General features: G+C 42.5%; 1 protein-coding gene across 1 annotated transcript; it reads right to left on the bottom strand.

Moving 5' to 3' along the window:
- Nucleotides 1-110: 110 nt before the first annotated feature.
- Nucleotides 111-20,828, bottom strand: tgm1l1 (transglutaminase 1 like 1). Its single transcript, XM_035799495.2, has 14 exons — nt 20,615-20,828; nt 15,890-16,167; nt 15,565-15,756; nt 12,208-12,459; nt 10,754-10,872; nt 10,404-10,511; nt 9,794-9,971; nt 8,450-8,588; nt 7,481-7,673; nt 7,001-7,154; nt 6,191-6,475; nt 5,766-5,926; nt 1,579-1,715; nt 111-1,133 (listed from the first exon to the last, which is right to left on the bottom strand). The coding sequence occupies exons 2-14, from the start codon at nt 16,164-16,166 to the stop codon at nt 989-991; spliced, it is 2,340 nt and encodes a 779-aa protein (XP_035655388.1). The 5' UTR covers nt 16,167; nt 20,615-20,828; the 3' UTR covers nt 111-988.
- Between the last annotated feature and the right edge of the window lie 1,394 nt (nt 20,829-22,222).

Consider the following 22,222-nt stretch of genomic DNA (forward strand, 5'->3'; position numbering starts at 1 on the left):
ATAAATATGTAGTTGCTACAGTGAATAATGGCATCTTTCTGATCTCACACCTTTCCATTCAGTCGGGGTCTGTCTTCCAGTGAGTCATGCACATAACTCAATAGGAAACATCACTCTGTAGTTGTTTTATTAGCAAATACATAAAGATACATTAATACAATCAAATGTAACTCTTTAAAACAGTTTACTTCCTTGAATTTTAAGTGCAGTAAAAAGCTCCCTAAAACTAGGAGAGCAGAGCGAGGTAAACAAAGGCTTTGTTTTCATCTCGTAATGTTCAGGAGCTGACTTTGTTTCATAAGAACAGTTTAAGGCAAGGAAGCACAATGACCAATGAATGGGCCATAATACTGACTAGTTATTTCACATAAACACATTGAGAAGGTCATCTTTAGGCATAACCCTCATATAAAATCAAACTAGGGCTTCGCCTTCAAATAAGCCATATAAAATACAATTTGACCGACATGTTATGCTACGTACGTTACACTTTATCCAACATGTTGATAACATAAATACTTGAACAATAACATAATGGAATAATATAATGCATGTATACAGTGCATTTATCAAATGTTTTGATGACAGCACCATGACATTGTTTGTTAAAAAATACAGTAATATTAGATAATGTACAGCTAGATAATTACATTTACCACAGGATTTTTCAATGGCCCCAACAATAGTTTGATGATTCTTCTTTATAGGTGTGGACATCCCTTACAGTAACAGCAAATCCATTTCAGAGCAAAGCGCACTGGTTCTAGGATATTACGTGAGTATCAAAAAGATTAGTGCTTGTTAACAATCGTTTACAACTTCATCCAAAGATCAGGATATTTCCATAATTACATGACAGCATGAAATATCAAATATATCAAACAATACTTATGCCTTGGGAGAACTAAATAAAATGTTCCCCATTTTCTATGATGAGACTTGAATTAAAGGCCAGGTAAGTGGACAGGAGAGAGCTGCAGGCTCCCTCTCATTGGTTCTGGACGTCGATGTCAGCAACGCCGTGCACCTGTGTCAGCTGTTTACAGTCCAGAGCCGCTACCAACTTCCTGGGCCCAGCCTGGGTAGGGATGAAGTGTTCTGTCAGAGTCACCGTGGAGTGGCTTCCAACATCACTGAGAGAGCGAGACAGAGAGAAAGGGGGGTTAATATTACTTAGAAGAGGGTCAAAGAGGGGTTTAATACAGAGACAGATGTGAGCGTAATTGACCGAGAAAAGGCTAATACAGATATAGGATAAAATTTGATCAGAGAGTTTTCCTGCCAAGCAGGAAATGCAAACTTGTAGTTTGTTTGAGTTTTAAAAATGCTTTTAAAGTTTTACATTTCCACTTAGAAATTTCAGACTTGATTTTCCCCAGCAAAAAGTATCAACCCCTACAAACCCCTAAATATAATCCACATAATAATAATTCACATTTCCTGTTGCTGCAGGATTATTTTCCTGCAGTAGCAAACTTGCTCAAATTAAGAGCCTTCATCTGTACATTGAGATGGTTACAGGGTCTTGCCCATAGAGATCATGTTAAATTACTCGTATTCTTAATTTTATGATCTTACCCCACAACCACCTCGCGGACCTTCTGCAGGCCCAGTCCCTCCACCCTAAACACCACACCCCTCAGTTTATGTGGCAGTGGGTTGGTGAACGTGATCTTGGCTGCCATCTCCTTACCCACCACCGCGTCCCCTTCAGGCTGAGGAAACAAACACAACATCATACTTTACAGTGTTGCTGTTTATCTGGGCACTGACATCTGTATGCAGTCTGTACCATGGCCACTAGTCAAGACATCTGTATGCAGTCTGTACCATGGCCACTAGTCAAGACATCTGTATGCAGTCTGTACCATGGCCGGTAGTCAAGACATCTGTATGCAGTCTGTACCATGGCCACTAGTCAAGACATCTGTATGCAGTCTGTACCATGGCCACTAGTCAAGACATCTGTATGCAGTCTGTACCATGGCCACTAGTCAAGACATCTGTATGCAGTCTGTACCATGGCCACTAGTCAAGACATCTGTATGCAGTCTGTACCATGGCCACTAGTCAAGACATCTGTATGCAGTCTGTACCATGGCCTCTAGTCAAGACATCTGTATGCAGTCTGTACCATGGCCACTAGTCAAGACATCTGTATGCAGTCTGTACCATGGCCACTAGTCAAGACATCTGTATGCAGTCTGTACCATGGCCACTAGTCAAGACATCTGTATGCAGTCTGTACCATGGCCACTAGTCAAGACATCTGTATGCAGTCTGTACCATGGCCGCTAGTCAAGACATCTGTATGCAGTCTGTACCATGGCCACTAGTCAAGACATCTGTATGCAGTCTGTACCATGGCCGCTAGTCAAGACATCTGTATGCAGTCTGTACCATGGCCACTAGTCAAGACATCTGTATGCAGTCTGTACCATGGCCACTAGTCAAGACATCTGTATGCAGTCTGTACCATGGCCGCTAGTCAAGACATCTGTATGCAGTCTGTACCATGGCCACTAGTCAAGACATCTGTATGCAGTCTGTACCATAGCCACTAGTCAATACATCTGTATGCAGTCTGTACCATGGCCGGTAGTCAAGACATCTGTATGCAGTCTGTACCATGGCCACTAGTCAAGACATCTGTATGCAGTCTGTACCATGGCCACTAGTCAAGACATCTGTATGCAGTCTGTACCATGGCCACTAGTCAAGACATCTGTATGCAGTCTGTACCATGGCCACTAGTCAAGACATCTGTATGCAGTCTGTACCATGGCCACTAGTCAATACATCTGTATGCAGTCTGTACCATGGCCACTAGTCAATACATCTGTATGCAGTCTGTACCATGGCCACTAGTCAAGACATCTGTATGCAGTCTGTACCATGGCCACTAGTCAAGACATCTGTATGCAGTCTGTACCATGGCCACTAGTCAAGACATCTGTATGCAGTCTGTACCATGGCCACTAGTCAAGACATCTGTATGCAGTCTGTACCATGGCCGCTAGTCAAGACATCTGTATGCAGTCTGTACCATGGCCACTAGTCAAGACATCTGTATGCAGTCTGTACCATGGCCGCTAGTCAAGACATCTGTATGCAGTCTGTACCATGGCCACTAGTCAAGACATCTGTATGCAGTCTGTACCATGGCCACTAGTCAAGACATCTGTATGCAGTCTGTACCATGGCCGCTAGTCAAGACATCTGTATGCAGTCTGTACCATGGCCACTAGTCAAGACATCTGTATGCAGTCTGTACCATAGCCACTAGTCAATACATCTGTATGCAGTCTGTACCATGGCCGGTAGTCAAGACATCTGTATGCAGTCTGTACCATGGCCACTAGTCAAGACATCTGTATGCAGTCTGTACCATGGCCACTAGTCAAGACATCTGTATGCAGTCTGTACCATGGCCACTAGTCAAGACATCTGTATGCAGTCTGTACCATGGCCACTAGTCAAGACATCTGTATGCAGTCTGTACCATGGCCACTAGTCAATACATCTGTATGCAGTCTGTACCATGGCCACTAGTCAATACATCTGTATGCAGTCTGTACCATGGCCACTAGTCAAGACATCTGTATGCAGTCTGTACCATGGCCACTAGTCAAGACATCTGTATGCAGTCTGTACCATGGCCACTAGTCAAGACATCTGTATGCAGTCTGTACCATGGCCACTAGTCAAGACATCTGTATGCAGTCTGTACCATGGCCACTAGTCAAGACATCTGTATGCAGTCTGTACCATGGCCACTAGTCAAGACATCTGTATGCAGTCTGTACCATGGCCGCTAGTCAAGACATCTGTATGCAGTCTGTTCCATGGCCGGTAGTCAAGACATCTGTATGCAGTCTGTACCATGGCCGCTAGTCAAGACATCTGTATGCAGTCTGTACCATGGCCACTAGTCAAGACATCTGTATGCAGTCTGTACCATGGCCACTAGTCAAGACATCTGTATGCAGTCTGTACCATGGCCACTAGTCAAGACATCTGTATGCAGTCTGTACCATGGCCACTAGTCAAGACATCTGTATGCAGTCTGTACCATGGTCGCTAGTCAAGACATTTCTATGGCATTGCATTGCGTTTGGTATATACAGTTGAAGTTGGAAGTCTACATACACTTAGGTTGGAGTCATTAAAACTCGTTTTTCAACTACTCCACAAATTTCTTGTTAACAAACTATAGTTTTGTCAAGTCGATTAGGACATCTATTTCGTGCATGACACAAGTCATTTTTCCAACAATTGTTTACAAACAGATTATTTCACTTATAATTCAGTGTATCACAATTCCAGTGGGTCAGATGTTTTGATACACTAAGTTGACTGTGGCTTTAAACAGCTTGGAAAATTCCAGAAAATGATATCATGGCTTTAGAAGCTTCTGATAGGCCAATTGACGTCATTTGAGTCAATTTGAGGTTTATCTGTGGATGTATTTCAAGGCGTACCTTCAAACTCAGTGCCTCTTTGTTTGACATCATGGAAAAATCTAAAGAAATCAGCCAAGACCTCAGAAAAAAAATTGTAGACCTCCACAAGTCTGGTTCATCCTTGGGAGCAATTTCCAAACGTCATACCACTCAGGAAGGAGACCCGTTCTGTCTCCTAGAGATGAAAGTACTTTGGTGTGAAAAGTTTAAATCAATCCCAGAGCAACCGCATAGGACCTTGTGAAGATGCTGGAGGAAACAGGTACAAAAGTATCTATATCCACAGTAAAACGAGTCCTATATCGACATAACCTAAAAGGCCACCCAGCAAGGAAGAAGCCACTGCTCCAAAACCGCCAGACTACGGTTTGTAACTGCACATGGGGACAAAGATCGTACTTTTTGGAGAAATGTCTTTTGGTGTGGTGAAACAATAATAGAACTGCTTGGCCATAATGATCATCGTTATGTTTGGTGGAAAAAGGGCGAGGGTTGCAAGCCGAAGAACACCATCCCAACCGTGAAGCACAGGGGTGGGGCAGCATCATGTTGTTGGTAGCATGAGGACGGAAAATTATGTGGATATATTGAAGCAACATCTCAAGACATCAGTCAGGAAGTTGAACCTTGGTCGCAAATGGATCTTCCAAATGGACAATGACCCCAAGCATAGTTCCAAAGTTGTGGCAAAATGGCTTAAGGACAACAAAGTCAAGGTATTGGAGTGGCCATCACAAAGCCCTGACCTCAATACGATAGAAAATTTGTGGGCAGAACTGAAAAAGCGTGTGTGAGCAAGGAGGCCTATAAACCTGACACCAGCGCTGTCAGGAGGAATGGGCCAAAATTCACACAATTTATTGTGGGAAGCTTGTGGACGGCTACCTGAAACGTTTGACCCAAGTTAAACAATTTAAAGGCAAGGCTACCAAATACTAATTGAGTGTATGTGAACTTCTGACCCACTGGGAATGTGATGAAATAAATGAAAGCTGAAATTAATCATTATCTCTACTATTATTCTGACACTTCACATTCTTAAAATAAAGTGGTGATCCTAACTGACCTAAGACAGGGAATTATTACTAGGATTAAATGTCAGGAATTGTGAAAAACGGAGTTTAAATGTATTTGGCTAAGGTGTATGTGAACTTCCGACTTCAACTGTATATTTAAATAAAGAACTGAACATAACCAGCATACTGTTTACAGTACTGTTGCTCAAATATAACTTTTTGAATTCCAATTTGAACCTCATAGGAATCCAGTGACAGATTGTGCTAAAGCTAAGTTGCGTCTTACCTCAATGTTGAGGTCTGGTGTGCGGAGCCTGAAGTTGGTCTGAGTGGCAAGGACCTGCTGGGTCTCAGAGACCCGTCCAGACAGAGTCAGCATCAAAGCAGCCTGGTCCACCAACTGGTTCTGGTAGCTCTGGTAGGGTAGGACCCACTGCATGGTCTTCACTGAGGAGGAAGAGAAATTGAGATACACATTCTACAGTACAGGGGTCAGATGAGAGGATTGAAGATACACATGTGGTAACAGCAAATGCAGAGTGAAGACAATATTGTTACTGAGCTGAAAAGGTGCTAGCGGGGAATGCTGCTGGCCTCAGTTGGGTTGAGATAGAAGTTGCTCTAAGCCACAGGTCTAGGATCAGATTACAATTATCTGACCCTGTAGCAGTTAGGGGCAACATCCTCCAACTATTCCCCTTGCCGACTCACCTTCATTGGGCATGAGTTCCACAGGCAGTTTGTTTTTCTGGACGGTTCCCTTCAGCACCCCGGTGTAGTACATGACGGCCACCTGGCTGTGGAGCGTGGTTCTGCGCGGCTGGGAGCTCAGGTTGGTCACCACGATGGTCAGCTGGGCATCCTCCCCCATACGAGGCCCCTCCCCCTCCATCTTCACCTCCACGCTCACGTCCTTCGCCATCGGCGTGGAGTACACATCAGGCCTGGTGCCATAGCGACTGGCCGTCTCCACAGCAATGCGCTCTTCCTCTGATTCTGGTTAGTGGGGGGGGATCAGAGAGGGGAGATTATTGTTTGTGTGCTAATTTCAATCAAAAACCTCATTATCCCAGGTAATGACAGTGTGATTATCTGACTATCCCTGATGTCTATATTGAAAATGCTGTTCATTGCAGTGTTTTTGACCGAGTGTCATAGCCTGATCTCAGATGATTTAATTTTATTTAACCTTTATTTAACTAGGCAAGTCAGTTAAGATCAAATTCTTATTTACAATGATGGCCTAAGAACAGTGGGGTCTACCCCTGAACAACTACCTTGATCAGTGGTAGAACGACAGATTCTTACCTTGTTAACTCGGGGATTTGATCTAGTAACCTTTCAGTTACAGGCCCAACGCTCTAACCACTAGGCTACCCCCCAACCCCCACTAGGCTACCTAGTCTTGTCTTTACAGGTGAGTGATGTCACCCTTACAACCGGAGTGTTATTCCATGTGTAAATACGGTTACCAAGCGACCCTCTGACTGTGTTTTGAAGTGCATGATGACATCACTGTACCTTCGGTGTGTTTGTACAGGTGTGTGATGTCAGCGCGCTCATCAGAGCCCACAGCTTTGGTGCTGATGAAGTGTCCCACAGCCTTCTTCTCACTGTGGATCTGCGTGAAGGTACCGTCCAGGTTCCTCTGCCAGTAGATCTTATCACTGTTCACCTGAGGAGACACAGACAGACAGGCAGGATCAGCACCATTCATTCATGGAGAAACAGGGAAAGTGTGTAATATTTGATAAAAGATAGGAAGTTATCCAAGGTCAGTTTAGCCATTTCTTCTCTAATTTGAGATCTGTGATGTGTAAGATGAAGAATGTCTCAATTGGTAGATCATGGCGCTTGCAACGGCAGGATTGTGGATTCGATTCCCAGGGCCACGCATGACTAAGTCCCTTTGGGTTAAAGCATCTGCTAAATGGCATATTTTATTATTAGTATTCACAACTGATCATAGATCTTCAACCATCTCCTTCCCATAGAGCTCACCTCAGCGAAGACGAAGGGCGTGTCATATTTGTGGTAGACCTGGCCGGTGCGGATGGCGGTGACAGAGGCGGGGCCACAGCGGAAGGTCCCCTGGCTGGTCTCCTGGGGGGTGGAGTCTAGTGCCTGCCAGCCACCCATACCAGGAGGAAGGTCTGGCCTGGACATCCAACAGTCGTTCCATACATGGAAGTTCCTACACAGAGAAGGGGGTTGTTAGGATTACACAGTTAGGAGTATCTGACGGCAAGGCGCTACCGAGGGTAGTACTTACTGCCCAGTACATCACTGGGGCCAAGCTTCCTGCCATCCAGGACCTCTATACCAGGCGGTGTCAGAGAAAAGCCCTAAAAAGGGTCAAAGACTCCAGCCATCCTAGTCATGGGCTGTACCGGAGCGCCAAGTCTAGGTCCACAAGGCTCCTTAACAGCCATAAGACTGCTATTTGCATTGATCCCCTTTTTTTACCCCTACCTACATGTGCAGTACATATTACCTCAATCACCTGGACTAACCTGTACCCCCGCACATTGACTCAGTACCGCTAAACATCGTATATAGACTTGTTATTGTTATTTTATTGTGTAACTTTTCTTACTTTATTTGATTTTTTTTTTCAAATAAATGAGCAAATATTTTCTTACTTACTTTTTACAAAATTCTGCATCGTTGTTTACAGACTTGTAAGTAAGCAATTCACGGTAAAGTCTACACTTGTTGTATTCGGCGCATGTGATAAATACAATTTGATTTGCGTTTTACCGAAGACATTTATTTCTATAACTCCAGCCTGGTGTTTTTTTTTTTATAGAGTATGATTTGTGGCAAGGCATTTCTGTGTATTTAGAGCAAAGCCAAATATACACTCATGTGGCCTGGATTGAAGTGGAGGACTCTTAACCTGTGGCAGGTTAGATGCACTTGACCTGGCCAGGAAAAACCGGGCTCTACTTCATTTGGATTATAACTCACCAAACAGAGTCAGAGTTGAGGTGGTCCAGTGGCTCCATATTCTCATCCAGATACACGTCTGTTGTGAGTGAGACATCTGTGTCGTGGGCAGACTGGAAGTTTGTTACACTACGACATGGTATACCCAGACACCTGAGCACTGAGAGATGGAGAGAGAGGGGAGGGGGTTTGAGAGAGCAAGACCAGGTAAAAAAAGAGTGTATATGAAGTCAAGTGACCATAGATATGAAAAGCAAGCAAACACGAGACATCACACAGCCTTAATTGTGCGCAGGTCAACTCTTTGTTCACCAACACCCGCCCGCAATTGCTAATAACCCATCAGAGAAGGGGAATGATATTTTGACAGGGGGTGGAGGATTTTTTCCCTGCCTGATATTGATATGTTTCTGCTTATCATTTCTGACATTTTGGTAGGCTATTTGTTAGTTGTAACTTGTTTATTACCATTAGACACATGCAGCTTCTCTTCTGTCATTATATGTTGCCCTAGAAGACTAAATAAACCCTTGCTCAACAGAATGTCATACATCGATAGAATGAATGTTTCAATCTAGTTGAAATCGATTCGAGTTCTCTGTCATCTCTGTTTCTTTTGCAGAGCACAGATGTTTATGGACCGTGTACATAGCTGCTGGAAGTAGGGGTGCTGAGGGTGCTGCAGCATCCCCTAAAAAATCAGAATAAAAATTAAAGTCTTACAAAAGAATGTGTTAAAATGTAGTGCACTGGGCCTTTACTAGTCCTGTTTTAGGGGACCAATATAATGTCTGTAGCTCAGGCCCAAATACTTATTCTGCTCGTTCGTAAAAGCATTTGATGATTAGCTTGTAAGCTATTGGGCGAGTGTACAGTTATTGACCTTAAAGCTTAGGCTTACGCACTAATACCAGATAGCCTAAAATAATGAAAGAAAAACCTTGCTTTCTTTGCTTGCTTCCTCTTTATTCAACCCACCCGCCCTTCATCCACAAAATACTTAATAACCTTAAACCCACCCACTATAACCAGGGGTTATGAGTGTGGGAGGAGTTTCCCCTACAGCCTGGGGTCCTTCTGTAGCTCAGTTGGTAGAGCATGGCGCTTGTAACGCCAGGGTAGTGGGTTCGATCCCCGGGACCACCCATACGTAGAATGTATGCACACATGACTGTAAGTCGCTTTGGATAAAAGCGTCTGCTAAATGGCATATATTATATTTATATATTTATGAGTCAACCCGCACATTACTACAACATACGGGCCTGTGTGGATCATCATATTGCCACTGTGTCTATGTATGCAAAACACATGTGTAGAAACTAGTATGGGCACACACACACACACACCCACACACACACACACCTGTGGTGGTAACGCCAGAGAAGACCCAGCATTGTCCGTATTTGACAGGCTGGCCTCCCTCCTTGTGGTATTTCATCAGAATGTCCACACTGCCACTCCAGGCTGTAGGGGAAACTCCTCCCACATAGTTCCCTGACCAGTTTCCTGCCAGGACCCCATTGTCATCTGGGGAGTTGATCTGATGCATTAAAGGGAGAGAGAGAATTAGAATGAGTCAAATCAAATTGTATTGGTCAGTTGCACATGTTCAGCAGATGTTATTGTGGGTGCAGCAAAATTCTAGCTCCAACAGTGCAGTAATATCTAATAATTCACAACAATACACACAACCTAAAAGTAAACTAATGGAATTAAGGAATATATAAATATTATGATGATTACAGTAAGATAAAGTATAGCAGGTGGTTTATTTAAAAAGGTAAGTTATTGAGAACACATCTTTCTACAATAATACAGTAATGGTAATGAAATTGAGATCAGCATAATTCAGATCAATCGTTCATAAAGATGATATGACACATGATTTGACAGGCATAAATACATTTAAAGTATGTGGAGTATGAGAAACATGCTGTACGTTCACTACTGAATAAGTTGACCAGTAACTCACCATGGCAGATATGACTCTGACCACGTTGACAGAATCTCCTCTACCAGACGGAGGGATCTCACTCTTCTCCAGCACATAGAGACAGGCCTCAAGCATCCCCTCAAGGAACTGAACAGCACAAACAGGAGGAAACAGACAGTGAGATGGGAGAGAGGGTGGAGGTCAGAGGCTGCTTCTTAGATGACTGGGGTTTGCAGAATGACTGGGGTTTGCAGAAAGACTGGGGTTTGCAGAAAGACTGGGGTTTGCAGAATGACTGGGGTTTGCAGAATGACTGGGGTTTGCAGAAAGACTGGGGTTTGCAGAAAAATTTAAATCCAACCACACTTGATTTCCTCCCTGTCTAATACCTGTCCATAGTTCCATGTGCGAGCTCCAATCTGTGTCTCTGTACCGTAGTAGAGTCTTCCTATGTCATTCAGCACATACTCCTTCTTCTCCTCCTCATCATCCATGTACACTGTGTCAACTAAGGAGAGAGAGAGAGAACCAGGGGACAAATATTAGGTATACATTTATTCACTCCTGGAGCTACAGGTGAAATGTGTATGTTTTTGCATGACATTTCTTAAATGTTGTTTCATTCACAGTCCACAACATTGTCATATCTGTCTTAAGTACTAAATTACTATGTTGATAAACACCAGGGAGAGTCAGTGTAGCCAGGAGAGGGTTAACTGTTACTAACACAATGTCTGGAGCTCTCAGAGGGGCCTAGCTCATTTATGGGAATAGGGCTGCATTGAATAGATTTCCTCTCAACAAGCGCTCCGAGAGAATCAGAGAGAGAGAGAATCAGAGAGAGAGAGAATATGAGAGAGAGAGAGAGAGAGAGAGAGAGAGAGAGAGAGAGAGAGAGAGAGAGAGAGAGAGAGAGAGAGAGAATGAGAGAGAGAATTAGAGAGAGAGAGAAAGAGAGAGACCAGCTGTTGTGCTTCCATCATATGGTCCTAAGGCAGTTTGTACAGTAATTGTGGAATGTCAACTTTTATGACAGGAAAGGATGGATTGGGCCACCTGCCAAACAGTACATTTAAAGACAGATAGCGCTATTCAATCAAAACCCTTTCCAGAAGGCAGAACAACCATCTTAATCAGATGAAACAAAGCATATTTAAATCAATATAACCAGTTTCAATTTATTTTCTTTTTACCAAGTATGTGCATGTACATCTTTAGTTTTAATGAATCAAAACGCACATCCTGAAAGTGTTTTAATTCCAGAGACCTCAAAATACAGGTTTTGATTGAACAGTTAGAGACAACGGTAAAGCAGGTCAACATCAATTGGCAAAGACCAGAGTCCCAAGCAAATGGACGTGTGGTCTTGACTCACAGCCAGAGAATGAAACAAGTGTTCTCGGTCAAGCAGTGACTCTTTTTGTGATGGATAGCAACACGTTATTGGGCAGTGAGCCCTGCCTATGTGTACATGTACATTAGTGCTGTTCTGAGAGACCAAGAGGATAAATTGTAGTCCCAGAACCAGCCTCCTCTGTGTCTGCTCTGGGATCTGTCACACTTGGCCCTGGTGTTTGAATTTGTCTTTCCCTATTGCAATGGAATAACAACATTGAAATACTAGACCTATATACAGCATCGTAGCTGAATTGTGACTTGTTTCACACTGTCGGTGAGCACGGGTGGGTGTTGTTTGGATGTCAGTGGCAATGGTCCCGAAACATGCAAACTCCGCCCACCCAGTTTGCTAGGCAAGCTAATCAAAGCGCAACTTTTGTCTCTCTATTTACCTCCTCTCTTCTCCCTACCTTCTGCTGTCTCATATCACTCCACTCATCCTTACCTTCACACCATGGGTTGAACAGCATGACGATGTCTTTGCTGGGGTCGTGTGTGACGGCCACTTCCTGCTTAGGGCACTTCACCATCACAGTGAGCTTGTACTGGCCAATCACGGCTTTGGGATGCGAGTTTACGGACAACTTGATCCTGTTGCCGTTCTGCTTCACGATCTTAGCCTCCCAGCTGTGGTCCTCCAGTTCCTCCACCAATTTAATTATGATGTGTGTGCCCTTAGACACCATGGGGACGGGTCCTGTCAGACAAATGAATAAGTGATTCGTTTACAATTATCCGGGTAGTAAAACAAAGCTTCAGGGTGATTTAAGCAGTGTCGTAACAGTGCAATATCAGTGTAATATCCATGTAATAACAGTGTAATATTGATGTAATAACTCATAATATTGTTGTAATAACAGTGTACTAACAGTGAAATATTGATGTAATAGCATTGTCATAACAGTGTAATATTGGTGTAATAACAGTGTAATTCAAATCAAAATCAAACTTTGTCACGTGTGCCGAATACAACAAGTGTAGACTTAACCGGGAAATGCGTATTTACAAGCCCTTAACTCTTCTTGAACTGCACTGTTGGTTAAGAACATATTTACCAAGTAGACTAAAATAAAAAGTAATAATAAAAAGAAACACAATAACAATAACAATAACGAGGCTATATACAGGTGGCACCGATACCGAATCACTGTGTGAGGGTACAGGTTAGTTGAGGTAAACATGTAGGTGGGGGTGAAGTGACTATGCATAGATAATAAACAGAGTAGCAGCAGTGTACAAAAGGGACGGGGGGGGGTCAATGTAAATTGTCCGGTGGTGATTTGATTAATTCAGCAGTTTTATGGCTTGGGGGTAGAAGCTGTTGAGGAGCCTTTTGGTCCTAGACTTGGCTCTCCGGTACCAATTAGTGTCATGTCGGTGTAATAGCAATGTAATAACAGTGTAATATCGGTATAATAACAGTGTAGTGGTGCCTGAAACCCACCTCAACAAACTACGCAATGTACAGGGGTGCGTTTGTAAATGCACTCTGGCTATCTACTTCAATATCAGAGCACTCTCGTCTGAGTGTGCCAGAGCGCAGAATAACGGATGAATTTACAAACGTTCAACACCTGTTCAATATGGCTGGTGTTGGTAAACGTCAGCACAAAAGCATAATTCAATTGTTGCCAGCAGCACAGTTACAGTCACCAATGCTCTGGATAACATGAAAACAGCCTAACCAGCTCTGATAGGACGAGTAAAATGATCAGAGTGGGATGGTCTCTCATTTTTGTCTGGAAGTAGCTAGCAAGCTAGCCAAAGTTAGCCAGATAGCTTGGGTGCTTGACTGCCTTTGTGAGGTCAGAACACTTGGATCAACCATAATCCTTGGCCAGAGCGTCCAGTGTGCGCTCTGAACGCTCAGAGAGCGAAACACTCTGAATTTACAAACCTACAATCTGACAAAGCTCTGAATTTACGAATGCCCAGAGCGCACTCTGGCACTCCAGATTTAATTTCTGAACACACCCCAGATAGATATGTATTGCTCTCTTGTCTCTGATGGAAACTGAGCCAACCCACATTCCATTCCTACCTTTCCTGAACATGTCAAAGGGTTCACTCTTCAGTCACAAAAGGACCACACTAAACCAACATTTAAATGTGCATAGATTCAAACATACACACGCACCCTTAACAGCTGCACATGACTGGCACACACATTCTATTGTAGAGGCAGGAAATCACATTCCTCTCGTAACCATGGAGATGGCCATTCCAATACCATCACCCTCTACTTGGCAAATGTCAATGTTGACTATTTATACAGGGTGAAGGAGTATGTACATGTGTGCTTGCTTGTCTGTACTTGCATGTGTGAAAGAGCAAGAGAAAGCTCTGCAAACCAGTGAAACGTTTTAATTGAATTTACCTTAAAAGATACGAAATAAGGTAAGATAGTGGAATGACAGTGGTCTATCTTTAATGGTAATGTGTAGTCTTGTATGCAGAAAAGTGAGAAAAACCACAGTATCCACATCATTGCAATTCATAATCTGCTGTCCCAGAGAGTGACAGGGTGTAAACCAAGTGTAAACCACAAATGTGTCACTGTCATACAGTTCAGTTCAGCTGAGATAAACACAGTGTAGTACTGTGAAAAGTCCACTGAGAGCATAGACACAGAACGTCCTCACAAACATATAGAACCTCATAAAGTATATGTGCCTGTGTGCGTAGGCCTATCACATCTCTAGGCTGGTGTTTTGCTTTAAGCTAATGGGTTTCTCTCTGTCTCTCTAAGCGCTTGTTGAGAGGTAATCTATTCAAACACTGTCTCTCTCTACTAGCATTGTTAGTAAGGACAGGCACTGAATCCTTATTAGTCTCCATAGTTTGGATTCCTTATGACGGAAATATTGCATGTGTCAATTTGCAAATACACATAGTGTGCAGGAGATCTTTTTCTCTTTCAGACCTCCAAGGTTTTGTCAGACACACTCAGGAAGTCATTCAAGGCAACAACTATAGAGCATCCTTCTTTCATATCATATGATTTCCTCTTCTTAGAATGAATCATAGTTGTGAAAGTGAATTAAAGATGTGTTTTTCCTGCCCATATGACTGACAGGAAACTGGGCTATATATAGAGCCTGAGTAACAAGGGCTTTGACCCTTCACCTCTGCAGCAGTTGGTATGAAAGAAGAGGAGTTCTTACTGGTCAGCTCACAAGATCAGGAAAAACTCCTGGCCACATCAAAACAGCAATATGTGGTGGAGTAAGAGTAATGGCATTACTTGTGAGCTTTAGCCATAATATACTACCAAAGTCATAAATACCAACTAGGGGCTCGGCTAGCGGATAATCCTGAATAAATCGTGAAAAATTATTAGTGAGACAGTTACAGACGCACAAATATCCTACCCCCAAGACATACTAACCTCTCACCACTAAAATAACAGGGGAGGTTAGCATTTGTTGGGGGGATATGATATTTGTGCGTCTGTAACCCTCTCACTCATCATTATTCATGATTCATTCAGGATTATCTGTAATCATGATAGCATCCACATGAATGTACAAATGGTTAGAAACATATTCTATTCTTATTTACAGTAAAGGTGAAACACAACCAAAACAAACAGCAAACACATCCAACAAGTTTATAGAGTCACAAGCTTGATGTAGTCATTGTGTGCTAGGAATATGGGACCAAAATACTTCACTTTTTACTACATTAATACACATAAGGGAATTTGTACCAATACTTTTGGTACCCTAAAATTGGGGGCTGATATTTCTAAACGGTTAACCTGATATCACCTTTTTGTGAGAGCCCTCAAAGTCAAACTGACCTGTCTTGAGTTCCAGGTGGAGTTTGTCTGTGTTGGAGTTGAAAGGTCGCGACAGGTCCAGTTCCATCTGGAACGTCTGGCCACGTCGGATGATGAGCTCATTGCCATGGTAAAGGTTGGTGTGATGCTCCAGGCGGTTCTGACCCATCTTGGAGCTCAGTAGATCCACCGAGCGCACCGACAACATCAGTTCTGAGAGAGAGATTTAAAAAGATAATGTAATGGTCAGTGCTTACTGTTTATATATAGGGCCAGGGGTTTTTCCTATGGGGTTACTATTATGAACTAATGAATTTGACTGATTCTGTTGCTTCATGAAACCTACCTTCCAGCTCGTTGTCTCCAGTGTGGGGCTGAGGAGGCTCGGGGAGCGTGGCTGGTTTCACCCCGTCATCTGTGATGACAGTGTCTGTGATGTCATACGAGCTGCTCTGGCGTCGACAGCAGCAGGGGCACATCTTCTGAAACCAACGGCGACAGCCTCCCTGCTTCTTAGAATTAGACTCCGCCTCCTTCTGGTTGGTTATCTGCACTGTGCTCGGGGCGACGCCATGGAAACGGCCCACAACAGAACCACTCACCGTCGACCGGTCTCCTGGCATTCTGAGAGGGGTGATACAGAAGTTAGAGATGAGATGAGACTGTTAGAGGGGTGATACAGAAGTTACAGATGAGATGAGACTGTTCGAGGGGTGATACAGAAGTTACAGATGAGATGAGACTGTTGGAGGGGTGATACAGAAGTTACAGATGAGATGAGACTGTTGGAGGGGTGATACAGAAGTTACAGATGAGATGAGACTGTTGGAGGGGTGATACAGAAGTTACAGATGAGATGAGACTGTTCGAGGGGTGATACAGAAGTTACAGATGAGATGAGACTGTTCGAGGGGTGATACAGAAGTTACAGATGAGATGAGACTGTTAGAGGGGTGATACAGAAGTTACAGATGAGATGAGACTGTTAGAGGGGTGATACAGAAGTTACAGATGAGATGAGACTGTTAGAGGGGTGATACAGAAGTTACAGATGAGATGAGACTGTTAGAGGGGTGATACAGAAGTTACAGATGAGACTGTTAGAGGGGTGATACAGAAGTTACAGATGAGACTGTTAGAGGGGTGATACAGAAGTTACAGATGAGATGAGACTGTTAGAGGGGTGATACAGAAGTTACAGATGAGACTGTTAGAGGGGTGATACAGAAGTTACAGATGAGACTGTTAGAGGTGATACAGAAGTTACAGATGAGATGAGACTGTTAGAGGGGTGATACAGAAGTTACAGATGAGACTGTTAGAGGGTGATACAGAAGTTACAGATGAGACTGTTAGAGGGGTGATACAGAAGTTACAGATGAGACTGTTAGAGGGGTGATACAGAAGTTACAGATGAGACTGTTAGAGGGGTGATACAGAAGTTACAGATGAGACTGTTAGAGGGGTGATACAGAAGTTACAGATGAGATGAGACTGTTAGAGGGGTGATACAGAAGTTACAGATGAGACTGTTAGAGGGGTGATACAGAAGTTACAGATGAGATGAGACTGTTAGAGGGGTGATACAGAAGTTACAGATGAGACTGTTAGAGGGGTGATACAGAAGTTACAGATGAGACTGTTAGAGGGGTGATACAGAAGTTACAGATGAGATGAGACTGTTAGAGGGGTGATACAGAAGTTACAGATGAGACTGTTAGAGGGGTGATACAGACAGAGATAAATAGTACTCATATTGGAGAGTGCCGAGATCAAAAAATGAGAGGATAGAAAACAAGAGCAATTGACTGAGAAAATCTATAAAATAACAACAAATGAAGATACAGAAGCATGTGAACAATTCAATGTTGGAGAGGTTAAGTGCACACATTACTTGGACAACACTGTTGGACAACACTGCACAATAATCCACTGAGAACAATAGTAACATTACTATTCCTATACTTGATCAACTTGGTTTTTATTCTCTCCGCTTACATCTTTTCCTCCCTCCATTCCAGAAACTAGCTTGTTTTCTTTTTAATCTTTTCTCACAATTACCACATTCCTGACTCACTTTTTTTCAACAGTCTGCCTTTCCCAAAGCATGCCAGGGTAGTTAGCCTTTTGTCCCAGGTCAGACACTCCCCAAATTCCCCAAACACCCCAGCATAACTCTTGACTCACTGATTGATACCGGACCCTACAGCTCCACCTAGCCACAGATGTATGTGTGTAATCTCTAGAAATGATTAATCCCAGTTACATCTAGTTCCTCTTTTTTAGACCGCCATTCATCAAACTGAAAGGTTAGGGGAACCATGAGACTATGAATCTGAGTAGATCCAGGCTAGAGTTCAGGCTTCAACTCTAAACATAATGGGAGTTCAATGACAAATGTCAGAGGTCAGGTGAGTTAAAAACAAGAGGAACATGAAGCATGTTTAAAGAAAACCACGAGGAGTTTCCAACCATGGTCTCCATATGTACTTTATCTGCTGTGTCTAAACATAAAAGACACTTTAATGTGTGTAGAGGCTCGTGAAAGAGTTTCACAAACCTTTTGATAATTAAGACTGCTAAGAGAGCAAAACAGAAAGAACATAGGGAGAAGCACAGAGGGAGTAGAGTGAACAGCAAGCGGGTGTAGCAGATGGGTGTGTAGTCATGATGGGCTTAGTAACTATAGCACTGTGTGTGTGTGTGTGTGTTTATAGTTGAATGCATTCATGCGTGAGTGACTGATTTCTAAACTCCTCAGTCCACATGCTGTTCCAATAATGTTCCCCTCCCTTACAGTCATCCAAATGTCCTAAGAATTGTCAGAAAGAGACCGTATTGTGTTTTTGAAAAAGAGCAATACATGTCAGAAGCATTACTTATCATGTAACAATGATGACAAATGCAAATGCCAAAGTCAAAATTGCTTGCAACATACAATTGGGACCCCACCCAAAACCACCCTGTTTCTAGCCCCACTCCACAATGTTTCCATGGTCCTCTCTTTCACCCGTGCCTGCCCCTGTCCTTCCACATGTTTCCCTCCCGCACAGTGGGTTTGTTTTTGGCAGTTAGCACCTTGCTAGCATGATTGGAATGCACACGGGCCACTGAGATAAGAGCTTCTAATTCAATGCACTTTTCCAACAATAACACCCAAATACAATGAGTTGAAGCCTGCTTCCCCAACTCACATAAAACATCCCTCAAAGTGATGCCTGATGTAGATAACACCCACGATCAGCATTTGTTTAAAAATTAAATGGCATGCAACATACATTCCATCTCCACTTGTTTGAGAACAAAGGTCAATAGACCACATGAGAGGTGAAATGATGGCAGAGGTCATAGGATAAAGTGTAAAAATGGCACATGATATTTCATTGGTTATCGAAGCACACCAGCTAGCACATAATGTTCTGAGAACCATTTTTTTCTTAGTGCTTGGTCAGAGTGTGGTTGTCCTGTGTTTATTTTGCATACAACCTTCCCACAACTTTCTGGAAATGATGCAGGATAGTTGCTTGGCTTTGGAACATTCTCAGCACATTTAAGGAACTTTCTTTTCTTGGTACTTCATTACTTTAACAGAAGGTTAAAAATTCAAACATTTACATTTTGGTAATGTTCTAGGAACGTTCTCCAACTGTTTTGACATTGGGAATGTTCTCAAATTGTTCAGAGAATGTTAAAAAACAATGTTTTTCTGTGGGAAATTCAGTACTTTAGCATAATGTTTCCTATAGATTTCCCCATGGTTCTATTGAAAGTAAAGTTCTCAAATTGTTCAGAGAATCTTAAGATAAACTTTTTTTTTAAACACAAGAAAACTTTAGTAACGTTCAGAGAATGTTTTAATAATGTTATTTAAAAACATATACAATCCGTTCTCAGTATCAACAAAACTCTATCTTCTATCTTGTTAAGTGTGTTCAGGTGTGTTGGCCGCACCCACAAATCGGCCACACCTGATCTTAATGAGTGCTTGTTTCCTTTGAAATGAGGTCTACTCGAATAGACTAAAATTAACAGCTGTGTATGTGTAAAAAACATGGCATGCTAGCTCCATCCTGGTGGCACAGTGGAATAATTACATGGATAGAGAAGAGAAGATTATGTTTGAACCTGATGCCGTGTCACAATAAAAAAATAACTGCGTTTGCATGATTAATGCCTAAGGAAGTGAATTTCCATGTATCCAATCTGTGCTTGGAGTTCTAAAAAGTGAACCCAAAATAATCTAGCAGTGTTATTAAGTCTTATTGAAACATCCAGTGACAGTTTTAAGGAGTCATTGTTATAAGTATTTATTTTTCTTAATTGACTTGCTTAAATAAAATAAAATAAGAAACTCAAAATAATGTTTATATTCTCAGAGCGTTAATAAACTTTCAGGGAACCATATTAAAATGATCTCAGAACCTCCCTGCAGCCTAAAAATTAACATTCCCCAAACAGCCAAATGTTCACTTCAGTTCTCAGAACGTTATAGCTTGGTTCTCAGAACCAATGGGAAATGAGAAACGTAGGTTCCCACAACTTCCAAGGAACCACATGCTAGCTAGGCAACATGATGTGAGGGAACAAGACAACCTTATCTTAGGGAGAGAAAAATGTGTTTTAATATCAGCATGGTATCTGAAATATTTCTGTGGACTTAAGTTCGCAATTGGGAATACATAATTTTATGAGCAGAAGAGCCTTGTGACACTGGAGCCAATAGGCCTAACACCCATCAACCCATGTCAAGTGAAACGTAAACGTAATATTTTTCAACTGAGCTAATAACTCTGTCTCTATCTACCATTTAATTGCCTGGTATTTTGCTTAGGCTACATGATCAATAGGCTACATGAGCACTTTCCTCTGCCTGCCTTTTATGTGCTTCTCACTCACTGCAGTGAGTGTCTAACGGTTCGCAAATCAGCAAAACGCATCCCATCCCGACTGATACAGTTGTGGAAAACCTCATCACATGAGTATCCTACCACAGTGTAACTATTTGTCAAGAGTTGTAAGCGCATTTTATAAATAGGTCATTTAAATACGAATTAATGAAAAAAATCCTTACTTTGACTTGGGTGATGACTTCTTGATTCACCAGAAAAAGTTTGAGTGCGTTTTAAAGTTTTCAATGGCTCTCCGTTCTTGTATGATCAGGTTTAAAAGTTTTTCTTACCAGGTTTAAAAGTTTGTCTTACCAGTTCCTATGTCTCTTACATACGCGTCTTAGATACTGGTTTATACACTCCTAAGGAATGCAAACGGCATTTGATTTGACACACCCTCTGCTTCAAACCTCCCCTCCCCCGCCCCTCCAGTCACCGTTAGCACAGTAGTAGGCTATATCAAATGAACCATTGTAGCCCAGGATGTCCCGTGTGGAGCATCGAGGCACAGCATAGCAAACCCGCAGGTTACGCAATAGCAGTCCGTTTGTTTCCAATGCAGAAAGGGAGGGGAAATACAGGGAAAGGCAGTGAATGGAATAAAAGAAAGGCGTGTGGTAAGAAAAAAAAAAAGCGACATAGGGAAGGAAGTGAGTAACAAAGGCTGGTCATCACCCTACCCTACCCTCATCGACAGTGGGTGGACTGTGATGATCATATCCATCACCTTTGTATACAGTGGCAGCTGAATATAAACTGTCCATTCTAAACTAAGTCAAAGGACATTTTAGCATCTCCAATGTACAAATTTAACCTCTACCTGAGTGGCTGCTTGACATAATACTGTAGGTCTTCTCATTCCCTCTCTAAATTTGGATACAACTCATCACTATATCCTAATGCATGTAAAGACAGTGAGTGAGCTGAACAGTAGGCCTACGCACAACACACACACACATCCCTAAAAAGGTTAGTATGGTCTCATTCCTCGTCAACTTCCCTTAATGACTTTCGGTTCTGTTTTACTTTACTCCCCTGCCTCACTTTTTCATAACTCATGACCTCACAAGCTGGACCCCATCTGTGACAAGAGTTCCTCTGAGTTCCTATCGTAATCTTCTCAGAATGTCATATCCTGGATGATTATCCTTTTTGGTCATGGGGCTGAAATGTCAAGCTGAGGCAGATCGAGAGTTTGAGCAGAATAAAAATAAAAATAAAAATGAATGTTGGTCTTTCAGAATGACATTCAGTCAGAAACAATGACACATGATGACATGAGAACATCTAATTTATTAGTCTATACTGTAGGTTTTTGTCAAGACCTGTGTCCAATGTGTGCTCTCAGAAAACTTTTCCCACATTCAACTCATCAGGTAAATGAAAACACCTGTCACCAACACCTGAGTTCCATGTCTCCCGGTAATGTTCCCACCCACTAGGCATACACTGGTTGAATCAACATTGCTTCCATGTAATTTAAATTAAACGAAGTTTAACCAACGTGGAATAGACGTTGAATTGACATTTTTGCCCAGTATGTCCTCACAGAGACCTGTCATGTAGCAGTGGAGGGGAAAGTATGACTTGGCAGGTCTGTGGTTTACTTTATCATCACAAACTGCCCTGCCCTGTCCTGTCTAAACTTGCCCTTGCAGAGTGATAAATAATACCTTTAACATCATGTTGACGTAATTGAATGTGATGAAGAAGGTAATAATCAGGATGCACTGAATAGATTCTCTTACAAAACCTTTGTCCTACAAAATCTCACAAAACCACCCACTCTT

This window comes from Oncorhynchus keta, chromosome 23 (assembly GCF_023373465.1).
Source record: "Oncorhynchus keta strain PuntledgeMale-10-30-2019 chromosome 23, Oket_V2, whole genome shotgun sequence".
Classification (NCBI taxonomy): domain Eukaryota; kingdom Metazoa; phylum Chordata; class Actinopteri; order Salmoniformes; family Salmonidae; genus Oncorhynchus; species Oncorhynchus keta.

Bases quoted from the DNA above. Each gene is read 5' to 3' on its own strand.
- tgm1l1 (XM_035799495.2), bottom strand. From the start codon at position 16,166: ATGCCAGGAGACCGGTCGACGGTGAGTGGTTCTGTTGTGGGCCGTTTC. The intron at 1,716-5,765 runs GTAAGACGCAAC...TTGTTTCCTCAG, and splicing joins CACCAGACCTCAACATTGAG to CCTGAAGGGGACGCGGTGGT. The intron at 1,134-1,578 runs GTAAGATCATAA...TCGCTCTCTCAG, and splicing joins GTCCGCGAGGTGGTTGTGGG to TGATGTTGGAAGCCACTCCA.